A 23,874-nucleotide genomic window follows, 5' to 3' on the forward strand; every position below is an offset into this window, starting at 1 on the left:
CGAGTGGCTCGATATATATAATGTAAACCTTAATGATGACATTTATTTATGTTCACAGGATGAAAAATAATAATCCACGTGTGAGAATCTGCCCAGCACACAGGGACGTGTGTAGTTCACATGCGCAAAATGTAAATTCCACATGTACCGCATTTTATTTTTGACAGGTCAACATTTTAATTCACATGTACGGACAGCCAATCACGTGTTACAGTGTGCTGAAATGAGGAATTCACGCGTGAAGTGAAAAATGTCACGTGATTTCATGTGTCATTTTCATGTAGTACTCAGAGCTGATTGCATATTAAAGCTCACATGAGGTCACCATTGTTATTTAAGTGTTTATTCATTTAAACATTTTTTAAAATATATAGGCTATATATATATATCACACATGCTACTCAGATTCCTTAAGGATGTTGGGACATTTTTGTTCCACTTGATTGTTTGTTCTGTGACATTTTTATTTTGTGTATGTGAATATTGGAAGGAATGTGACACATTTCATCTGACTTTTATTGCACTTGCATATATATGCACCCATCTCCCAACATCTCTGATATTGAGTAGTATTAGTGCTAACTCTAAGCCCCTTTCATAGGTAATAAGTAGGCCTCATGGTATTAGTGGTATTTTAGGGTTCGTATCTTCCTGGAAAATCATACACAAATATTGATGACTCATCCTGCACTCGATGTGTGTTGTTTTTTTTTGTTTTTTTTGTTTTTTTTTGGTGAGCTTCTTTATTTAATGTCACCAGAGAGTTGTTTTGCCAGGGACTGGACCTCACTGATTACAAAACCACAACTTTATTCAATGATTGCTACCAAACTGATACCAAGCAGCTTCTAAATGACCGTAAGTGGAGTTTCCTGGCAAGATTTGTTGCTGTACCGCTGCTGAATGTAGTCACCTTTGCAGACCCGGCCCCCATTTTACCGTGATATTTGTATGTTATGTAGGAATTCCTTTAGTTTTCCTCAGAACAGGAACATTCACTTCAAGGTTGTTGACCGACTGTTGCTGCCCTCTTACCTGGTTACTGGCTCTGGTCAAAAATACATTAATGTGAACCAGATCTGCCTCCTCTGTGGAGCCTGGAAGCAAAAGTGGCCCCATTCTCCCGAGTCTAACTGTTCACAGGTGACTCCTTGGGGGGATTAAAACACAAACCAACTCTCTGTTAATTCCAAACCCTGAACTTGTCGTCACTGTTTCCCCTCCCGGTTGCAACGCAGTGCAAATTCCATAATGGGAACAGGCAGGTTTTGTCTTTTGTCATCTGGTCATTTTCACTGGTAGCCGTGGCACATGTGGAAACAGTAGCTAATCACCAGGCCTCTGTGTGTTTGCCCCCTGTACAGACTTACTTTTCCACAGGGGGAGACACAATCTTGTGTTTTACCCGACAAACATAATAAACCAAACGCTGGCCAAGCCGACCATGTGCCGGCAGTGTCTTTTTCAGTTAATCCCCTTGTTTCCATGACTCCCCGATGTTTTCATGCTTTTATTTTCTCTAGCCCTTAGCCATGAAACATCAGGTGAGTCAGAGACTCAATAGACAAAGAATGGACAGTTGTGAAGCTCGTCTACAGATATGTTTGAGGTCCACGATCTGTGTCAGGTTTTTAGAAGTAGAAGTTCCAGTAGTAAAATGTAAAAATGCATTCAAATCCAAAGAATTTTAGTTAAAACCAGTCAGTGCGTTGTTTTGCAGAGATATCTATGAAAGTTAGCACGCTAACCAGCTGCCCTTAGCCAGTTTGTAGTCTGGGCAGAATCAGCTAATATAACCGCTAGCTGCACAGTTGGCTGAGATTACTAGCAAATGACAGCTCCAGTTAGCAGCAGTTAGCGGCTACCCTGATGATGTGCTGCCCCCTATTTGCTTGGAGAATGAATTTAGCAGGTGGATGATTCTTACATATTGCACGGCTAAATGAAATACTGGATAATTTGACACGTTTTGGCATCAAATGTTGAAGCATGGAATTGCAAACAACAGTCACAAGCCCCAAAAATTATTAGGCTACGTACAATATTACCCTCTGAAATACAACGTATAAACATAGAGTGGAAATACTCCATTACTTAGGTCCAATTTTCCACATTAAAGTGTGTTCACAGTTCTGGAGACGACTACTCACATATGTGAAAAAGAGCAGTATAAAGCCTTTTGGTGGCTACAGAGTAATCTGATAAAATGCCTCCAGTGAAGTCACGTAGTGGCAGAGTTGCATTGTGGGTAATGTAGGCACCAGGTTTTGAAAAGCAGGGGACAGTTTAAAAGCAAATGATCAAACCTGATTCAGCAGAACCAGAGGTATCATCTTTTTCATTCCAAACATACTTCTTCCTTCCAAAACCTGCATTACCCACGATGCAGCTGGGCTATCGGAGGTCATCTATCAGCTTCCTTTAGAGCCACAAAAGATTTTATGCCATGTTTTTTTCCGCATTTCCAGTAGCACTCCCTACGACCTGTACACACAGTTCAATGCGTAAAAATGGAGGCGTTACCCTTTAAGGCTCGCCAGCTCTCTGGACACTACAGATGTATAACTTCCTCATCCGGGGCACCCTCGCCATCTAACCTACTTCTGTATCTGTACAGAATGGGATACAAGAGCTCTCACATCAGGGCGACCCACCGCATACTGAACTTCCATAAAACCGAGGGTTTACTGTCGGCTCCCTGGGTCAGTAGCAGGGGCCTCGGCCACAGCTCCAGCGGCGGCCCTCTCTCTGCGGTCGGACCCGGCGGGCTCCCACCCCCTCGCACACCGCAGCTGAAATAGCAACGCTCTCGCTTTGCCCACAACTCCCAGGAGGAAAGCACCGCCGAAAACCCTCATTCATCTGCTATAGATTTAATGTTGCTCCACATTTAGATGTGCGTGTGTGTGTGAGAGAGGAAGAGCGTGTGTGTGTGTGTGTGTGTGTTTGACAGTAAGAGAGTGAGAGGTGAGGCAGCGAAGAGGTGATGTGTGTTGGTGCCTTCATAACATAAATACACAAGTCAGTACATAAAAAAAGTGCAATTATTTTTGAACACCCTAAATAAGTTTTACTGGCTCGGGATATGAAATGACTTATATTACAGTAGGTTTATGGCTGAAATACACAAGGAGCGACTGTGAGAGCACGTCCCTGACCCCGACTATGAAAATGAAATTGTGTGGATAAAGGAAAATATTTACCAACTGCTCAGAGGTCTCCCTGATTTACAGTGTGGTAATTTAGGTCAAGCCATCAGTAACAGTCGAGACGTTCTCTGATTAATGTTCATCACAATGCCTGCCAGTAAATATACACTGTTTGCGCCTGCGGTGGAGCAGTATGAATGATTTCATGCTTCTTGTGGGGGCCCCTCTATCATTCCTCCTCCTTTATGGCAGCTATTGTTTTCTGCTGCTTCCTGCTTTGTTTCAATATTTCACTTTTTTTTTTTTTTCTCCTGGAACCCTCCTCCCCACCTGTGAGCTGCCGCTATCCCCCAGCCTCAGCGTTCGCTTTCCATTCCTCCGCTTGTCTTTCCTCACTGGTCCCCCCCTTCGCTCTTTCTATCTCACCCACACAGTCATTGTTAAGCCACGGGCCCAGATGCTCCGTTCGGTGCCTCCTCCATTCAGCATGTGGTCTTGTGAGAAAACCCGTGAACCCAGGCTTAGAATGCATCGGACAGTGTTTTTTTTTGTTTTTTTGTTTTTTTTTTTGCCAAAAACACAACAGTGAGCCTCTGGACACAAACACTCTCGAAGAACACTTTTTTTTTTGTTGGCACACGTTTATCTGGCACGTTGCTCCCCTAATGGTTCTGGTTGAGCTGAATTGAGGTCAGAGCGTTGGAACGGCGTCAGGGGTGAGAATGGGAGTAAAGAGCATCAAGGTCATTTGGCAGACGATGTACATCGTTGCTTTTGTGACATTATCAGCGGGGGCTCAGCAGAAGGCTGCCTCAGATATCCACTTCAGGTCGTTTGTTCGGCTTGCTTTGGCTGCCTCTACCCCCATGTGGTGGAGGGATGGCAGTGCATCTGTGAGCGCTGAGCACAGTGGTCTGATGTGAGTTGCTGTGTTTGGACTCGCAGGTGTTACTGCAGAGCTGATGTTGTTGTTGTTGTTGTAATGGTTCCAAAGGAAAGACAGGCCCGAGAGCAGCTAACACACCAGGATACTCCATTATTCAGCTTGTTAAAGGTGCAGTGTGTGAGAACTGACCACCTCTTGAGTTCATACGACAAAACAGAGAGCTCCCTATCACCGCTAACTAGGGCTAACTTCAGCCAACGTTAGCTGGTCAGCTCAGTCAGCCGCACAGTAAACAGTCCGGACTGGGACTGGGAACAGAGTGGTTTTAAGAGAGAGGACAGTCCAGAGGCTAGCTGCTTAGCATGCTAACTCCAGTAGACATTCCTGCATCACAATATATGCTGATCATTTTCATAAATGTATTGTTATTCTTACATATTGCACCTTTAATTGTGATTTCTGTGGCCCCTCCCTCCCTTCCAACTTCTATTTTCATGCACAGCACATTGTGTTAATATTCAAACCGTGATCGTTTGTAAGAAGGTTTGCTCAGGTATCGTACTCATGAACGATTTTGAGGTTCTTGTACTTTGCTGGAGCATTTCTATTTTCAGCTACTTTATGCTTCCACTCAACAAAAATGACTGATTCCAATATTCATAACAATGCTGAATGTCGGATATCATTCAGGCCTATATTCAGCAGCCTGGATAACATTTATACAGTATAGTATACACAGTGATGGAATGTAACCAGATTTAATAGATTCATTTTAATAACTTTTTTTAGTAATTAGTTTATAGATTACATGCTGCATCAGAACCAAATTAGTTCATTGTTTCATACATATACTTTTACTTGTGCTTTTGATACTTTAGTCCATTTATTACCAGAAAATTACTTTTGAAACCTACATGCGTTTGACATCAGATACTTTTACTTGAGTAGGATTCTTACAGGTGTCTTTTACTTCTATCAAAGTTATATTTTAACACAATATGTGTATTTATTACTGTGTTCAAATCACATAGCTGAGGTTTTTTTTTTCTAGCTTTTTTCTCCATTACGCTCAGAAGGTGAGGGCGAGGTGTATTAAGTTGGTTTCAATCTGCAACCTCACTGCCGAATGCCAGTAAATCCTCCATACTGGACCTTTGTGCTTAAAGAAATGAAAGTAAAATAACTCAGTATGCAGATGTCCCTTAATGGCCCTTTTAAGTGTTATATTATATTAGTGGATTAGCATTTTACTGCTTTAGCTGGGATGGTGCAGCTACTGTGCGCCTCGTCTTTAAAGCCATTAGCTTCCTCATGTTTTTTTAGCATGCCTCATATGTTTAATGTCTACGGAAACATGAGGCAGGAGTCTTGCACATAAACTAACACTTTGTGACGTGCAGTAGTCTAAATAAGGCCGAGTTAGAGACACTATGTTTCACATGCTAACAATATGCACCAGACACAGGTCTGAATGCATTTACATGCAGCAGTTCACCACCAGGTGTCAGTGTTTGACTTTCAGACAAACTGCTTCTGTTTGGGGATTAGGTTGGAAAAGAAAAGAAAAGAAAAAAAAAAAAAAACATAAAACATGTTCGTGATGACAAACGAAAATGTTCAAGCTTCCCCCAAGTTTTGTACCACAAAAGGCAACTCTTGGCATTTTGCTCCCTCATCTCTCAGCCTTTTCCTGCAAGATCTCAAGCAAGCAGAAACACTGACATTCTGGTAAACTGATAATGTGGAGGCACTCAGAGCTGGGCAGCTGCGGGTGCCCAGATTCCCTTCGGTTTGTGTCAAATTCTATGAAACCTCCAGTGAAGTAATGTTACCAGAAACCCCTATTACACTGTCAGTGTCTCATGGATTGCTGCTTGTGGTGCAAACCAGTCGAAACCAAGAAATTTCACAATAATGCCAAAAGCAGTTTGGTCTCATGTCATCAAATATCATCTTGTGGAGGGAACGCAGTAATCATGCATTTTCTTGGATATGATGTGTGTGTCGGTTTGCCACATTTGATTTCAGTCATAAATATGAAAATGAGTTTTGCTGGGGGTAGGTTTTTTTTTTTTCAATAATTTGAAGTAATAAAAGAAAGACTAAATATAAATAACAAAGGAATCTTGTAATGCTGAGGGCAAAGAGGTCAGTGCTGCAACCAGTACAGGCATCAAAGCCTCTGCGAGCTTGTCGACCACAGGTACAGGCGAGAGTTCAGAGTGGAGGAGGAAAGCCCATCTGATTATGCAGCACTTTCCCAGCGCTGTGCTCCTGAGAGGACATTGATTTTGGCCCGCGTCTCGCTGCTGCAGGATGTCGCTCGTCTGAAGTCCTCGCTAGGCCCCACGAGGAAGGCGAGCGCGGGCCCCGTCCAAGACAAAGACTACAGTAGGATATGGAGGGCAAACACAGAACATAGGGCCACCTTTGCCTCAGTTTATATTCTCAAACTTGAACCAGAAGGGTCAAGTCCAGTCCGTCTCAGGGTTTGCAGATTTATCCTAACAGCCGGGATAACAGCCCAGGGGCTGACATTTTGTAATGTGTGATTACATTTAATGTCACATATGAGGTGAATATAGACTACACAGTTTTATGACAATAACGCCAGCTTACGTCCCTCATCATAAAATGGAATATCTATACTGAAGTATGCCAGATATGCTTTATTTATATGTAACCAGACCGTGTGAGGGGCTTACTTTGCCAAGGAAAAGTCACTAGACGAGAAAAAAAGCGACCATAACGTAAGCCATTAAGCTCAAACCGAGATGGTGCCTCGCTAGCGTAGGAGAGTTGCATGTGAACCTGGGAGAAATGTGACATTTCCCCACATGTTATGGTGCCACCGGCCTAAAAAAAACAGACCGAAATAGACAAGTGAGACACCGCAAATGATTTGTGTACCTGAAGCGCTTTATTTTTTACTCCTTGTTTGAAGTAAGGGCACCCAACTCCAAAGACGAGGGAGCGCCAGAATCGTGCCCTGTGCAGTTAACTCCGCGGCCCCAGGAGATTTATGGCAGTAAAAGGGTTTTAACATGTACATGCTGACATTTGAGGAGATCCCCAAACACGCTTCAAGTAGCTGACATCAGTCTCTGGGGAAACATACTCCTGCCTGACCTGTGCACATGTCAGAGATATGAATAGAGCAGCAAGTTCGCCACAGTGTAAAAGTCATATTACACATATGTGAGGGTGTTTTCTGTGCAGCACGTGGAAATGTGTCCAGACTAACGAGGTTCAGGTAACATCTGAGTTTCAATGCAATTCTCCTAAAACTGTCTTCTATTTAATGTCCTGCCAATAAACATAATATAATATACAATATTAAAGAAGCGTCTGCTGTTTTAGTTCTTCTCTTCTGGATGAATCTTATATATTATTATATTATATTGGCCCATCCTCAATAAAAATGTACTTGTATATGCATAATGTGCTACTGATGTTTAACATCAGTTTACTATTTATTCACAGAAAACCCCAAAATCAAACGCGTTAAATGAGTCGGCCACCCCAAAATCATCAGTGGCCCCCCTCTATAAAACATTTCTTGGGGCGCCCCCTGTTTGTAGCTTGTTCTGTAGCTTTTGACAGTGTAACTTGGTCTTCATCAGCCTACAGGGTTTATTCTCCTGTCTGAATCTTGGAACTGTAAATGTAAATGAAGTTGGGCAGTGAATAGTGACAACAAATTTGTCTTCAAAATAAGACCTTTACATTGCACGCCATTGGAGTTTAGAACTGAGTTCTTAGCGGGGAGCTTTTAATTTAAAAGTAGCGGCCGTTCGTAGCTTGCCGACACAACAAGCGGACACAGCCAAACAGCTACAGAGACCGAGGAGACGCTAGCATCTCCTGGATCTCAGCAGCTTTCCAGTTGCTCATCTTGACGTCCGTGGATGAAGTGATGAACTGACTGCTGTGATCAGCTGTTTCCTGGTTTTAAAACTCCCCAGCTGTGGGTCGCACGACAGTGCAGGTCATCGACATTGGATTTAGATAGCAATGGAGGAAGAAACAAGTGTACCCTCCAAGACGGCAAATTGACAGACCAAAACAGACCCCCAATTTGCCGCCTTCTGTCTAAATCCGCGGACCTAGCCGCAAAAAAGACAGCCAAGTGGCGGCTTATTGCCCAGTATAAAAACAGCTACTGTGACACTGTGTGATGTGGTCATAAGCTCTGAATCAAGCAGGTAAGAAGACCTCAAATTGGTACTGCATTGTCAACATGACAAGAATGAACTATCAATTCATCCATGTGACATGGTCAAAAGCTGCAAAGTAGGCGAGTAAGTGGGTCTTGAGTTGAGATTGTTTACTGATTTGTTATTTTGTGTGAGCTGGCGTCGCCCCTATGGTAGATACAACATCATCAGTTCCCCGTCAGTTTTTTCATTACAGAAGTGCAGCTGTTATAATCATATGATCAAAAGTTTGAATCTTCACTGGGGTTTGCAACAGTTTTACTGGTAATATATCACGACTTTCCGTGCACTGGTGCCCCAGCTTCAGCCAAGACGTTTGTTGACTGTCTCGTTTAATTTCTCCTTCCTCGACAAGCGCAGGTAGTAGAAAGCCCTCCGGACGCCGGGACTCTCTGCCTCTGCAGGGCCTTTCTATAGTCAATGTCAGCTAAACTGTTTATAGCTGGATAACGAGGTGAAAAATGATAAAGTCCAGAAGCAATGCTTTTCCAACGCTGAGCATTAACTCCATCTGCAATGCTGATGTCCTCAGTGCCCTGGCAGTGGTGGATTATGGGGAAAGTTTGAGGACAGAGCGAGGCTTGGACCGGGCACGGGCTGCATTTCCGATGGTTGAGCTGCAAGGGGAGCAAAGTAAACATAGTTGTTGTGCTTCCAACGGGGGACAGAAGAGAAAGGGGGAAAAAAAATACAATGGATTAGAAAGAATCCTCTCCCAATATCCCCCTCGAGGCACAGAGAAGCCAAGTTTTCAACCATTCAGTGCTTGAAGTCAGGGAGGGCAGAGAGGTTGTAGAGTACAGAGACGATAAAGGAAGGGGAGAAGCTTTTTCTGCAGCTGCACAACAAACATCACCAAACCTACAAGCTCCCTCCACAAAAGATTTATCCCCCTTTTTCTGTATTGTACTCTCTCAAACCTTTTCTCATACTTCTCCCCATTATTGAAGTTGGACGGCTGCTTGCACATTTTGGAAACCGACTCCCCGAGCTTCACACTCTCCCTGTTAATAATCCATCACCCCGCCATGGTCCGTATGAAGTCTCCATCTTCTTTCCAAATAAACATCTCAGCACCTTCACACTTGAGGGAGACGAGACTTTTTTAGCAATAACAGTTTATCTGACAGGTCAGTAATTCACTGGTGTTATTAGGGAAAAGTGGCGCACCTTCGGATGAGCTTACAGATGCGTCATCGCGGCCCCAGTAGGTGTTGGCGCTGCCCGATAGCATGAGCCAGTTGAGCGGGATTTATTGCCGCAGCAACCGGAGAACTGGAAATCTCTGTTTCTTCTCTCCGTCCGTCTGATTGTGTTTCTGTCTCCCCCCCTGCTGGTCTTCAGCGGAGCTCATCAGATTTTATCCTCAACTACCCTTGGTTGGGCGAGGAATTCGTGAAATACAAGGACGAAAGAGAGCCAGTTCAGCCAAGTCAGTTTGAATAAAAGTGCTGAGAGGAGTTGAAACATCACCCGAGATGTGGGTGATAAATCGAGCTGAAAATGAAAGAAGGGAAAGGGAATTAGTCAGGTAGAGTGTGTAAACGACATTTGAAGTGTAACCTCTTAAGTCGTTAAGTAGTCAGAGAAAGTGATTTAGTTTGAGCAGATATGAGTATATATGCCCATCCTGGAGCCTGCAACAGTCAACAAGTGATCGTGCGGACGAGCGACCCACTCTCTCTCTTCTTTCTCCTCTCTCCCAAACCACTCACATGCCAGCCTCTGGATGATTGATGCATCATGTAATTTATATGAGTTTTTAAGGTCCTAAACTCGGAAATGACGCAAGTTTATGGAGTTGTATGCATTTTTGCCTTTTGAACAGGCTGTTTTTCCACCTAAGTGCTTGTTTTAGGGTATTTATAGGTCACAACATGGCATTTTCTTGTTAGGCATCTGAACATTTCAACACACGTTCATTATCAGTGAGACCACGTGAGACCGTATGATGTGGACCCATTGTTTCCCACCTAATATTTTTGCACAAAAAGATGTAGACAAGGAAAAATAAATAGATAATTCAGTGTGTGCTTCTGACAGCTTGGCTTCATTCTCATCTTATAACCTTTTCAAAAGAGCCCAAACCATGCCTCTGCTCCAAATGGTTCAACAGAAGCTTTGTAATTTACCTTGGACTGACTCAGGTAGCCCATTTGAGGTTATTGTTAGTAGCATAGTCTATAGTTTTATTCATTTTACGTACTTTTACAGGGACCAGAAGAGGTTAACTGTAGAGAAAGTACTGACGATGGAGACAAAGTTACAGTTAATGTGTAAGTTGTAACAGCAGAAATATCTTTTGGAGAGTCGGTTTGAAGTTTGAATGATCTTTAGGGGAAACATCCACAAAACAGAATGCACAATATGTGCACTGCTGATGGAGAACACACCAATAGTGAAATTTCGGTGCAATGTCGTTCCTTTCCAATTCACACTCTGTTTGCAGGCTTTTTTCCCCCCTTTTACCCAGAGGCTGCTTTCATCCTGACCCAACTCCACATCCTTGACCTTTACTCAGCCTCTGCCACAAATTGATAAGCCAGGTGAATGTCGGCAGCAGGTTGTCTAACTCATCACAGCCTCCCGCTCCTCATCTCTGCCTTTTAAACATCCACCAATCATCTGTTTGGCTCCGTGTCCGGCATTTGCTCAGACGGATGGATTTTTCCCATGCATACTAACGTGTTCCTCGAAGACTCTCCGCTGGTTGGTTCCAGGGAGCGTGCTGGGCCTGTTAGGGCTGGCTGCAAGGATGAAGCCTCTTAATGAAGAGCAGGAAGTGGTTTGAAAACATCACGCTACGCAGAATCTTGCATGAAAATGTGAGGCCTTGTATTCCAACCCTGCCAGAGCGCATTAGAGTGCAGCTAATGTTTCAGTCTGGAAAGACGTTTCTTGCAGATTAGTTTACAGTTGGACTAAGGCAGGTGTTGATCTAATGAATAAAACATGTTGTGGTCTTGTTTGCTTGTTAATTTGCTTGGTAGCCCTTCCATCTCATAGATATACTTTTTGATGCTAGCTCTCTCAGGACCATAGTCTGCTTTCCTTACTGGAGAAAAATGTTGGAGAGCTGTAGCATCTGCCCAACACATTAGAACGTTTATGGCTCTTGTCACAAACACCTACCAACTCTTTTCGATCTCCGTACACAAAATCTTTAAGCTGTACTGTAACTGTGTATTTTCTTGAAAATGTGTATTTTCTTGCCCACTCTATAGATTTAGTCTGCATGTATGGTGGTGACACACATTCCCTCTCTTTCTGCCTCTAGCATTCCACTCTGCTCCCTCTCAGTAAGGTCAATGGTTTCATTGGACAAACTCAAACAAGCGGGTCCCCTGAAACCCTATCAGTTGTCCGTTCATTTGTGTAGACATGGACAGACGGGGCCAAAGTCAACCTTCTCTTATTAGGATTCAGATGTACTCCCAGCATGTTTTCTTTTCTCCCTCTCAGCCTTTGATACCCAGGATGTGGGACTTTGTAAATGGTGCTGTTGTAATTGAGAGTGGAAACAAAAAGAGCTGTACTGGTACTTTGGGCAGGGGCTCTAAACAACATCAGACAAGAGGAAGCGCTCAGACAGCACAAGACAACAGACTGGATTCACATGGCGGCCATTTTCCTCTGACATCATACTCAGGGTGGGAAGCTCAATATTTGTAAGGCTATGTTTCAGCTTGCAAGTCATACAAACATAGGGAATTGATTGACCAGCACTATAAAAAGATGATGGACTTTGTAGGGGTCATATTTCAAGCAACAAGATAAAGCAACACATTTGTTAGCCCAATAGTTACAACAGCTAACATTAGCATTCAACCACTTCCTAGCTGACATTACTATTTGATTACATCCAGTGTGTTTTCACCTTCTGGTTTCAAGAAACGTTCATATTTTAGAATTAATTCATGGCTTATGCTATGTCATGGCTACAGCTATGTTAGCTAGGAAGTGGTTGCTAACATGAGCTGTTGCTAATGGAAGCTAATGGGTTTCATTGTTTTACCTTGAAGTCTGGCCCCATGTCCTGACAGGTTTTCACTATTCACTGTCTTGAAACGGTAAAAAGATAACAATTTGCCAGATTCTCTATTTATAGGGCTTGCGAGCTGGAGCATGGCATTTGAGTTGCCCACCCTAAATGTGATGGCGGAGGAAAATGGCCGCCGTGTGAATATGGTCTACTGACAGTGACACTGACTGTTGAATCGTACAAAACCACAAGAAAACAATCAAAATAGAACATTTTATTACAAATACAAAAGACAACAGGAAAAAGCGAAGTTCATTGCATAAATAGCTTGTTGTTAATGTTGATTTAAATACAGTCAGTGCGGAAAATGTTTTCCTCCTGTAATGCATGATTTCCTACTAAAGTGTGTTGACTTTTTGGCGATTTGTAAATGTCTCAGTTAGCGTATGCTGATGATTCATCCTTCTCCTTCTGCTGAGACAACTGTCTCGATTTTGAAAAGACATTCTGATACATTTGCCAAGTTAAAAATGTTGAGGCATTTTAATATTATGCTAGTGCTTTGTTCATGGAAAAGTTAATTAACATTATAGTAAATCCCCTTCAACATCAAGTTGACATGCAAATGAACCATATTTAGTTAATCATTCAGGTATAATTACAATCCTTTTACAAAACAATAAAAAAAAATGACTATCAATTAAATATTTCTTCCCATATAAAAATGAATAACTTACAGTATACTTGTTTAAAGATAGTCAAGGTATGATGATTATCCACATGTACAAAAAAATAATAATTATAATAATTTCTTGGTGTTTTTTGGACATTTACAAACAATTAAGGTGCACTTGAGTGCCTAAATTCGAGAAACCAAACTACATTAGTGATCATAACAAAATACAAACAACGGATTTGTCCAATGTAGCAATATATTGGCATAACATACCAATATGTGTACCGATATGATTATAAAACAGATATGTGGGTCAGATTTATTGTATGTGCTCTCTTTAGCATAAATACCACATGAAATATAATTGAAACCAACCTGTGAAATGCCTCGAGGTATGAAACATGAACTGAAACACAACCTAAACACTGCAAATGTGCTGTAGAAAATGTTAAAGGAGACCTATTGTGCTTTTGAGTTTTAGTCCTTTCTGTCAGCATTTTATTATGTTTTGTGCTATTAAAAGTCTTGAAAGTTAAAAAGGCCAAAGTCGACCCAGAGAAGCTCCTCTCCCCCACATGAATCTCTGCTCCTGAAACGCCTCATCATTAGCCCTGCCTTGAATGCCGTGACTTTTTGAAATCACGCTACATCACCATGTCACATATTTGCATAATTTATGCCTAGCAACTAGCTTGGCACGTGAGAACTGACTTAGCACAGCTGCTCTTTTGTTAGCGGTGCTGGCTCAGGCGTGTGAGAACTGACTAATCAGAGGAGACTGTGTATTCGGGAGGAGGGCTTTAAAGAGACCGGCACTGGACAGTATTTGAGCATTAATGCATGTAAAACTTTTCTGTTGACCCCCCCAATAAATGATGAACCTGAAAATGAGCATAACATGTCTTCTTTAAAACAAACAGGGCTTTTGACAACAGAGGTATCATCTATGCAGACATCATGTAAAGACCTCCCAATCTGGCCAATGTATAGTTCTTTTTTTCGTGCATTTTAAGTTTACAGTAAGTGCACTTCTTTCAACAAATTATTGCCAATTTGTTGCAGGACAGAAATGAAAAATCATAACAAACTCTAGCATGAAGTTTGCCGCACCTTTCGGCAGCTACAAAGCCGACACCGCCGCTGTAGGTTTTTACCCTCTGAGGTCAAAAGCTTTGATCTTTATATCACGACATTCCTGTGAAGGCAGAGCACACAACATGAAGGTGTGATACCCGTAGCACCAGAGTGAGCATGGATGAGCAGCTATGATCTTGTTATGTCCTTAATTACCACACCGTCAATGGTAAATGAAAATATAGTGAAAGTGTATGCAGCACCATGTGTGTATGTACTCTTGTTTAAGGACCCAGTCTACACATAAATTATAATAGTAACAGCGAATGCAATACAAATTAAATTTACAGTTTATGTACAAGTCATCAACACTAAATTGTCTGCTGCCTTCAAATGTATGTTTGAATCTTTAAATAAGCCCATATATACAAAATAGTGTGGTCCACGACTGTTGTGCAAATCCGTATTAAAGTAATGTCTCTGTGGTACTGTAGGTTGTCAGCTTATGTTGAGAGGAAACCTGTGTTTATTTGAACCAGTGCAGGTAGTTCGTCTTGAGAGCGGGGAAGCACATGTTGTTGCTGCAGGAGCCCCCGTAGCTGGGAGGGCAGGCGGAGCAGGGGACGCCTACTTTGTAGGGAGCCTCTCCGATCCAATTACCCCTGAAAGGAAAAAAAAACACGCACAGGGTCAGTGGAGTATGATTTTAAAGAGGAAACAATGATGATGAAAGTACATTGTTGACATTAGAAGCAGCAGATGATGAACAATCCCATCCTAATATCCTATGGGTAGCTGTTTTTGAGTTCTTGAGGGTGCAATGTGTAAGAAGTGGCCTCCTGGAATTTATAACCCCAACAAATAAAGTCTGCGTAGTACCAGTGTAACTGCTAACCGCTGCCAACTGCGCTGTTTTATACATCTATAACTATTAGCTATTGTTAGCTTGTTAGCTAGACGGACTACCAGGGAGTGTTGATGTTTTTGCCGCTAGCACAGGAGGTTTGGGCTGCTGGGAGAAAGACTTTTTCAGGCCCTGGGCTAACTGTTTAGTATGCTAACGTCAGCAGACAAACAATACACAGATGTCTTAGTATCAAACCTCTTATTTCTTCACATTTTTAACATTTCAAGTCAAAATTAGGATTCTTACGGTTGTTTCTTGCTGCTTGTGGCAGCCATTATGGCTGACACTACCGCAAGCTAATGCTAGCAGCCAGAAGACTCACAGGGAGCTGAGAGGAACAAAGACGCTGAACAACTGTGTTTGTTTCAGACAGGTTTGCATCGGTAACTAATCCCGAAAACATATCTATGTTTGTGTTGGATGTTAGCTACTAGCATTAGTGATCCAGTTTTCTTTGCGATAGCAGCGCCACTTGGAGACGCTTGAAATGTTTCCACTTTAATCATACCAAATGATCGGTAATTGCACAAAACTTGGAAAAAAGTGGAAATCATCATAATATAAGCTACTTCGCAATCTGTACTTTGTGAGCAGTGAGACGTCAGACATTAGCAAGTGTACAGAGACAGACAGAACAACAAGGTGTGAAAAGAAACCAGCTAAATTACATCTTGACACCATCCACATTCAAGATGTCTGAGAAGCAGAGGCCATGTTCTCTACAGCTAAAATAGGTCATTAGTGTCCTGAGTCTGTTAATCTTACGTATGTCTCCAACCAGTGGGATTAAAGAACTGAGGTCACAAGTCAGTCACAAGTCCGAACGGGCTTTGATTTTTTTCTTTTAGAGATCTTTTCTTCTGTTTCGAGCTTTGGTAATGCAGTGCCGGTTCACAGCCTTGTATCGAGGTTTTCAGAATCTCCCAGCCAACATGGGTGGCATTTCACAACTCAGCACAGAACAGAGCAGTCTGTGTCGGGATTAGGCCTGTCGTCACCCTCGTCGTCATCAGGTCACCAAGTTCGTTAGAATCAACAGTTTTCCTTCCTTACAGCATGGTATAAACACTATACAGGACGATCTACGGTAAAGCCTTAAAGTTAAGTGTCAGTCTACAGAGTGTACCTACTTAGGTGAGTAGTTGCAAACTAGATACGTCGCCCGCTTCCACACTGAGCCCCATACGTTCATATTATGGCACGTGTGAATGGCACAGCCTACTTTGTTAGATGTTGCCCACACCATCTGCAAAAAAAAAAAAGACACACCAGCAGCCGATTAATGCCAGTTCGACCATTTCGACAGGATCAGATGTAATACTGAATGTTGTGTGTGTACCTGTGTATAGTGGGTACACATGGGACCATAGCATCTGAGAGGGCACCGGGGGTTGCAGTCGCGGGGGTATGGAAAAGAGTAATCTTTGACCTCATCGTACCATGGCTTCACCAGCTGAAGGATGGAGCGATAGCTGTGGACAGAAGACAGACACGTTCAGTAAGCAACACGGCGGACATCACAACTGATGAAGAGCCATTAGTACAAGTTGACCTTGTTACCAGGCTGAGATTTCAAACCTCGATTATGTCTGATTTGGGGGAAAATTTGCAAGAGGGAGGTTGTAGTCTGCATTCAGGGTTAAGGGAACATGGAAACCTGATAGGACTTTGATTTATGAAAAGCAGAAAAACCTAAAAATAGAATCTATGGGGCAGAATGTTGGCTCAGTGGTCTCTGTTCGCTCCACGTGCTCCGATTGCCGGTTGTTAAAATCTAATATGCTGCCATCAACTCTTTTTTTAATACATTTCTTGTGAATTGGATTAGATGTTGTTTTCACATTTCTTCCAAGTCCTTTATGGTGTTTCAGGGACGGTCACTCTGACCGCAATAACAATGAAACGACCTCAGGTTCTGAAATACAATCTACGCTCCCTTTAACTGCCTTGCTGGCTAACTGGCCAACTTTCAGGATGTCAAAGTGGATTTTGAAGACGTGCCACGGCCTTCAGCGTTTGCAGCCGAAAAGCTACAATTTTAGTCAATAATGGTGATCGAATTCTTGTGATTTCTACGTGCATAGGAGCTTTTGTTGTGATGTCCCTGGCAAAAAAAATATAGATGTATAATGTTTTCTACACTGATAATCAGGGCAGATGTCATTTTTCTGACTTTCAGTATCAGTGTTTTTAGTGTTTGATTGTCGATTAAACACTGTAGCACTTTGGCTCTGGTGCAGCCTCCTTTCTCTGTCTGTAGTCAACACTCTGTGGTCTCACTGATACTTGGCCCATGTCCAACACTTTATGATAGAATTATGTCCCGACCAAATTTTGCAATGGATATTAATGTTGCTCGATTCAAAGTGTGTAAACTGCACTGGGGGATTGACTCTGATTTGAGATGTGGTGTTGCCTTGCTTAGTTAGCACCTGCGTACGGCAATGATAACATGTAGTCTCGTTCAAGTCCTCTGGCTCACCATTTTCTTGCAAAAATACTGCCAGATTGGTGAGCTGGCATACTTCTTTGACACTAGGTCTGTATGTTAAAGCGCTGCGTGCTCGCCACTCCATCAGGTCAATTTAACTGTAGTTTTCTCGCAAATATCGCTGCGTGTTTCCTCCACTTCCACGACATGCAAAGTTATTTTCAAAATAAAAGCCCAAATATTCCCTTAAAGCTGTTTGATCTTTGATGTTGTGAAAAATATTGCATATGACGGCAAATATTGCAATATATTTCATATTATCTAATATCAGCCCAAGCCTAGTCTCACTCAATGTCCCGCCCTCAATGATGTCTGATTGGTTACATGTCACATGTAATAGCGCATCACTAAATAATCTGAGAGTAACCAGTAACTTAATGTAGTGGAGTATAACGTAGAAGAAAATGGAAATACCCAAGTAAATTACCTTAAAATTGTACTGAAGTACAATTTTGGTTTGTTACATTCCATCAGTATTTTTAATGCAAATGTAAAATTGTTACAAGTATTGTTTTTTGGTCTCCTTTTTTACTAATAATTGTTCTTTTTAACAGTCAATCCCTAATGTCTACTTTCAGGGAATAAAGGCGACATGACTCATTTAGTTGTATGACAGTGCAGGCCCTCTAAAATGAAAAACACCCACATGTGCACATTATTTACTTTCTGTCGTGTAGGTACACATTTCAACAGTGAGCTCAAAGTAATTTAAATCTGTACTGATAGTTAAACTACTGACACCTCAGTTTTAGTATATCCTTCCTATAGCGCTCTCTGTGTGAGTCACAAGGTCTTGTCAGCATACAAACTCCCTTGAGCCTCGTGTTGTTTTGCTCCTCAGTAAAATCTCAAAGTGTAAAACACGTGAAGGTGCCCTGTGTTTCCAAATGGAAAGTCAAGACCCACTAAAGGGACGCCTCCTTTGTCCTCATGGGTCATGGCTGGAAACACAACTTTTGTTTATATGAAGGGTCACAGGAGCATTCCTCAAGCAGTCACCAGGTCACAGTGCAAAAGCCTTTAGGGGAGAGAAGAAGGGGGCTGCAGGGCAACGACCATGACTGCTGAGAGAGAGACAGAGTCGTCCCTGAGAGGAGCAGCAGATGTCAGGGAAGGGGGAGGAGGAGGAGGAGGAGGAAGAGGGGTCAAAGGTCACTCACCGTCCTGTCCTGACGGAGAGGTTCTGACCCAGGAACCTGAGGAGGTTAGGTGGCCCGTGCTCCCACAGGCAGGCATGAGCCCAGTCCTCGGCTGTCTTGGCCAGAGTGTCGTCCCACACCTACACACACACCGACACATGGTGGGAAAACCCGTTGCATAACTGACGGAAAGTATCAACAGCAGATCCTCATTCAGCAGCGACATGCGAGATAAGAGTCGGCGCTTTGCAGGCGTTCGCAGCAACCGATACAGGTGTTGTTACCATGGCAGGACGCAGAAGTCATCCATCAAATGGGTTACGCAAGTGGAGAAAGTCAGTTGCCCAGTATCCCTTGTAACACTTTAACTGAACAGACAGGAGGCTGGATGGGCTGAGGGACAGCTGAATCCAAAAGTTGTCAACCGACGGTTTCATTGGGGAAGGAGACTTCCTCTGATTACTTCATTCTGCAGTAGATTTGTCGAGTGAGGAGCACCCTTCATTGCAACAGAGAAGGGTGCTGCCAACTTTAAAAGGAAATAAGCAACACGCTTTAATGAGCCGTCCTCTGTAAAATAGATTTTTCATATATTGCAGTTGAAATTACAAGCTGCAAAAATGAGATGAATTGTCTGATTCACACTTTGTCTGGACTTGCAGCCTCAACAGGTCCTACAAGTGACCACTACTGCGCTGCCAGCAGGCTGCTTGTACCATACATGACCCCTCTTGCCTTTGACAGGGGGCTACTTTGGTGGTCTGCCGCTGTGCAATGTGCCGAGCAGCTGAAGGTGCCAAGAGACGCAAAGACATTTGTCACTTTACTTCCTCGCAAAAACCGGCAATCAAATGTGTGGTGTTTTCCAACACTTCCCATTGCAAATCACTGATGCATTCAGTTTTGTCACATAGAAAAAACAAACCAAAACAAAAAAACATTGTGAGTAAACTGATGGGCTATAGAGTGTGTGTCTCCAGGAATACCATGCACTGATAACAAATGAATGAAACTTCACTCACCATGTATTCCATATTGGACGCTGGGGGGAACACCTTCCCTCTCACTTTGTTGTGGTAATCAAGAATAGCCAGCATGTCGTTCTGACTGATGTAACGCTTCCTCCTGATCTTGGAGGACGTCGCGGCGTCCGAGCCGCGGCCGTGCGCTTCGCCGACATGGGTGAAATTGGAGGTGGACACGGCGGCGACGCTCGTTGCCAGTGCACTTGCTCCGCACGACATGCACAGAAGCATTAAGTCTACGGCGAACAGCTGAGGTTTCATGCTTGGTTTGAGGAGGGGAGGGGGGGATTGGTGGAAACTGAAGATCTGCAAAGAAAAAAAAAATGCAAGAAGACAAAACTGTGTAAAGTGTTCCGCGGTGCGCACGAATACGCTCCAAAACCTCCCGCGTCCTACCTTCTCCTGCGCTGCGCTGCCAAAGGCTTGTATCACCTCTAAAGCCTCAGTAATGGGTCGGAGAGAGAGAGAGGGGAGGGCTGCGAGGGAGAGAGGGAGTTTTGCGCTTTGCAAACTTTCGCGAGTTGCTTTCGGGAGAGGTCCGTCTTCGCGGGGTTTATATATTGGAGTGGATGATGCAGGAAGTGGCTTCGGAGGTAGACGCGCGGCAGCCCCTCCTTGTCACCTTGAAACGCTGCGTAATTTTGGAGATGATATGTTTGGGGTTTTTTTGTTTGTTTGTTTGTTTGTTTTCCTCCCAGCGTCTTTTTCCCGGCAAAATCTTGTCCAATTGCATCATGACGTCTGAGGGATGTGAAAGAAAACAGCGTTTGATTAATAGACTACACCAAGGATGGAACAGAACAAAAAAACAACTTTTTTTCCCGAAGCTGTCAAAAGCAAAAGCTAATAAGTCCTGGTCATGCATGCTGGATCCAGTGTAGATGATAATGTGATGAAGATGATGATTTTTAATTGACCCCCCCAATCTTATAATTTTTATTGAATTAACCTGATTAACCTTCACTGGCACATCCACATTGACTCATTGGTGGGAGCAGGGCCAGCAGCTTCATGAGTCAGGTCAGTGTGAGAGCTGTGTCCATGTGACCTATCAGTCTTCTTTGTCATCTTCATCACACTTATAGAGATTACACTTGTTCACTGTGTGGCTCCAGCTGTGTGGTTTTTGCTGGAGCAGATGCAGCAGAGCCAAGAAAAAAAAAAAAAACCCCTCCTGCAGGTCATCATTTTCATTGGCAGCTGGTGAACAAATTAAAGAAACGTGACGCAGGAACGATTCCCCCCCTCCCACCTTTTTCCTCTCTTTACTCTCCTCCTCTCTTGTTGCCGACACAACTGGTGCTTTCCCAAAAAAAAAAAAAAAAAACTTCTTGGAAGTGATGGACTTTTCAGGTGCTGGAATTGGTGGAAGGGATATATCACTCCCGGGCTGTGCACAGAGATGGTTTTCTCCTCCGTTTAACTCCATCCATACATTTTCGCCCCTCTGCTCTCCTCTACCTCAATACATTGAAGTTTTCATTGGGATGGAAAAAGGGATAAGTCGTGACAGATTAGTCAAATGCTTCTGCTTCCTAGACCTGATCCAGCGATGTGCTCGATGCCAGGACACCAAGCAGAAATGCAGTTTTTTTCCAATTGAATGTGAGAGGAAAAACTTAAAAAATCTAAAGGTATTTTTACAAAAGAGGACTGGAGATGTGATGTTGGCCATATTTTACACTTAAATAGGTCGCCATTCTTCAGTGAAATATGAATACTTGCGCTAAAGCATTAAAACGGAGCTGCACTTGGGAATACATTTAGACAGAGACTTTTCAAGCAGTTTCCACAGATAGTCCTCAACAACAGTGGCGGTTTGAGGATGATTGAGGGGCAGGGGCAGAAAAAATTAATAAGGGGCACCACTTGTACCCAAGGGGTCACCAGCACGCAGAAAGTCTTGATTTAGGCCTATTTGTAGTGAAGAAGAAAGGGCACTTAACCATGTCCTGTCCACAGGGAGGGCACCCTAGAAGGCACATAATCATATTTGTCTTCTAAAGTGCGCCCTAGAGGGCACCTTATCATGTTTGGTCCACTTAAAGGTCATCCTAAAGGGAAATTTACCAGGTTTATGTACCATTGGGGCATCCAAAAGGGCACGTTTGCAGCTTTTTTTGTAAACATTGGGGGTGATTTCCTCACCTAAACATCCCTGAGTCCCCTGGTGCCCAACACCCTCTATATTTATTTAACCCCTTTCGAGCTTTTGCATGTATGATGTGATTTTGTTTCCTTTTTTTCTGTTATGACTATGCACCATCACATCTGCACAGTATTTTGACTCATCCTCTCATCTGGTATCAATAGTCAGGCCGCTCTCCAGCCAGCACGGGCCGCCGGCCAGAGACTCTGATCGACACGATGCTGAGATCCCATCCCAGGTTTATAGGCATATTATCATCCATATCATCACATTATCTTAACATACACCTGCTTCACGCCACTCCACACTCTCTCAATGTCTATATGGTCGTTGGCTTCGGACGCGAGGCGGAACAATGGAGTCAAAAAGCTGAGCTCTGTGGATTGAATAGGATACTGTACTTCCACTGTATGTCTCTCCCTCTCTCCCACACACACACACAGACACACACAGTTTCTTCACATGCAGTCTCCTCAAGGCCCCAGATGATATTCCCTCAGTCTCAGTCAGACTGCTGGTCCTTGTTTGTGCAGTGAACCCAGTGACTTCGAAAGAGGTCGAAAGCGTTATTATCATATTATCACAGGAGTAATTAGGGCATTATTTGGGGCACATGCTGCTCTGAGGGGCCTTGGGTCTGTTTTGGAACGGCATTCTTTTTCAGACAGAGCATTTATTTACCTACAATATATTGTTCCAAGTTTCCCCCAGTGCTTCCCCCCCTCACCGGAGGCCTCTCGAAGCCCCGTGTCGGTGCCAGTACAGCAGAGAGAATGAGGTGCAGTGGTGAGCAAGAGGGAAAAGCAAGAAAGAGGGAATCGCCTACAGAGCATAGGCAGACTCAACAAGTGCTGCATTGGTTATGTCTCTTGATACCTCCAACCAGCAGCAAAATAATACTAAAACTCAAGAGAAGAGAGACTTTGAGTGATAGAATGTGCATTATTTTGGTGCATCGGTGTTATAAATGTGCAAAAAAAAAAAACAGAGAATGAGTGTTGGTGGGCAGTTTTGGACTTATATCCGGAGCGGAGCAGCGTTGGACTGGACGATTCAATAAGTAACAAGATCTCCGAAAGGATGGAGACGCTATTCCAGCAATCAAAGCACATGCTGTAGACTCCAAGCTCAGCTGTGCACTCCACCCAAGGCTATTGTTACTGCGCTGGCAGGATCCAGCAAGCATGTGAAAGTCACTAAGAGATCGACAGCATGTGAATTGGACGGATGAAAAAGAGGTGTAATCTGACTCGGGAGGCCAAAAACAAAACTGGGAGATTGGGTTTTTCGCAGAACTTTTGTAATGGTTTGGACGAGCGCGCACTCTGTGACTTTATAAATGATCTAGAGCATGGCGTTTTGGTTAGATGAGAAGATTGAAGCCAGTCTCATATTTGTTCCGAAAATATAGGGGAGCAGGGAGACAGCAATTTTTGGTTTTGATGTCATTGCTCAAAAATCAGTTGAACTATTTATATAGAACTGCAAAGTTTGACAGTAATCAAACGCTCTTGCAGGCGATATGGGATGGCGGGGGGGGGGGGGGTATTTGGAAGCTGTCCACCTGGCTAGAAACAACAAAGCTAACATTTGACCACAATATCAAAAGTTAGCCCACAGCATGGTAATAAAACAACAAAAGCCTGTAGAAAAACAATGTCAGGTGCAATTTGACATGTGATAATTGGCCCAGGTCTCCCCTAGTGCCGGGAGAGGGTCAGCTTATCAGAAGACAGCTAGCTTAGCAGAAGGATTGTGAGTATGGGGGACAGCTAGCGTGGCTTGGTCCAAAGACAATACACAACCACCACCAGTTTTTAAAAAAAATATGCACAGAAGTGTGAAATGTCTAGTTGTGGCTCTACATGGGCTTCCAATCTTAATGCTAAGCTAAGCTACCTGTTTTCTGGCTTGAGCTATTAAGTTAGCTATTAATCCACTTTTCTTACCTTTTGTTAGAAATGGGATAGCTATTTTCCCCTGTTTCCTCTTTTTTATATGCTAAACTAAGCTAACCAAGGTTCACATCCATCGTGCTGCATAAGCATGAAAGCGATATGATTCTTCTCATCGAGCTATCAGCAAGACGGCTAATCGGATTTCCCAAACTTTTTAACCTTTAAGCAGCCTTGCCAAGTAATGCAAATACAAGCAGCATGATAAAGGAGTGCCTATTACT

General features: G+C 43.2%; 1 protein-coding gene across 1 annotated transcript; it reads right to left on the reverse strand.

Annotated features, from left to right (window-relative positions):
- Window positions 1-12,493: 12,493 nt before the first annotated feature.
- pi15a (peptidase inhibitor 15a) lies at window positions 12,494-20,139 on the reverse strand. Its single transcript, XM_037078961.1, has 6 exons — window positions 19,943-20,139; window positions 19,544-19,852; window positions 18,543-18,661; window positions 16,231-16,363; window positions 16,022-16,137; window positions 12,494-14,646 (listed from the first exon to the last, which is right to left on the reverse strand). The coding sequence occupies exons 2-6, from the start codon at window positions 19,805-19,807 to the stop codon at window positions 14,511-14,513; spliced, it is 768 nt and encodes a 255-aa protein (XP_036934856.1). The 5' UTR covers window positions 19,808-19,852; window positions 19,943-20,139; the 3' UTR covers window positions 12,494-14,510.
- Between the last annotated feature and the right edge of the window lie 3,735 nt (window positions 20,140-23,874).

This window comes from Acanthopagrus latus, chromosome 19 (genome assembly GCF_904848185.1).
Source record: "Acanthopagrus latus isolate v.2019 chromosome 19, fAcaLat1.1, whole genome shotgun sequence".
Taxonomy (NCBI): Eukaryota; Metazoa; Chordata; class Actinopteri; order Spariformes; family Sparidae; genus Acanthopagrus; species Acanthopagrus latus.

Bases quoted from the DNA above. Each gene is read 5' to 3' on its own strand.
- pi15a (XM_037078961.1), bottom strand. From the start codon at position 19,807: ATGAAACCTCAGCTGTTCGCCGTAGACTTAATGCTTCTGTGCATGTCG. The intron at 16,138-16,230 runs GTACACACACAA...TTTTTTTTGCAG, and splicing joins TGTGTACCCACTATACACAG to ATGGTGTGGGCAACATCTAA. The intron at 14,647-16,021 runs GTAGGTACACTC...TTTTCCTTTCAG, and splicing joins GTTTGCAACTACTCACCTAA to GGGTAATTGGATCGGAGAGG.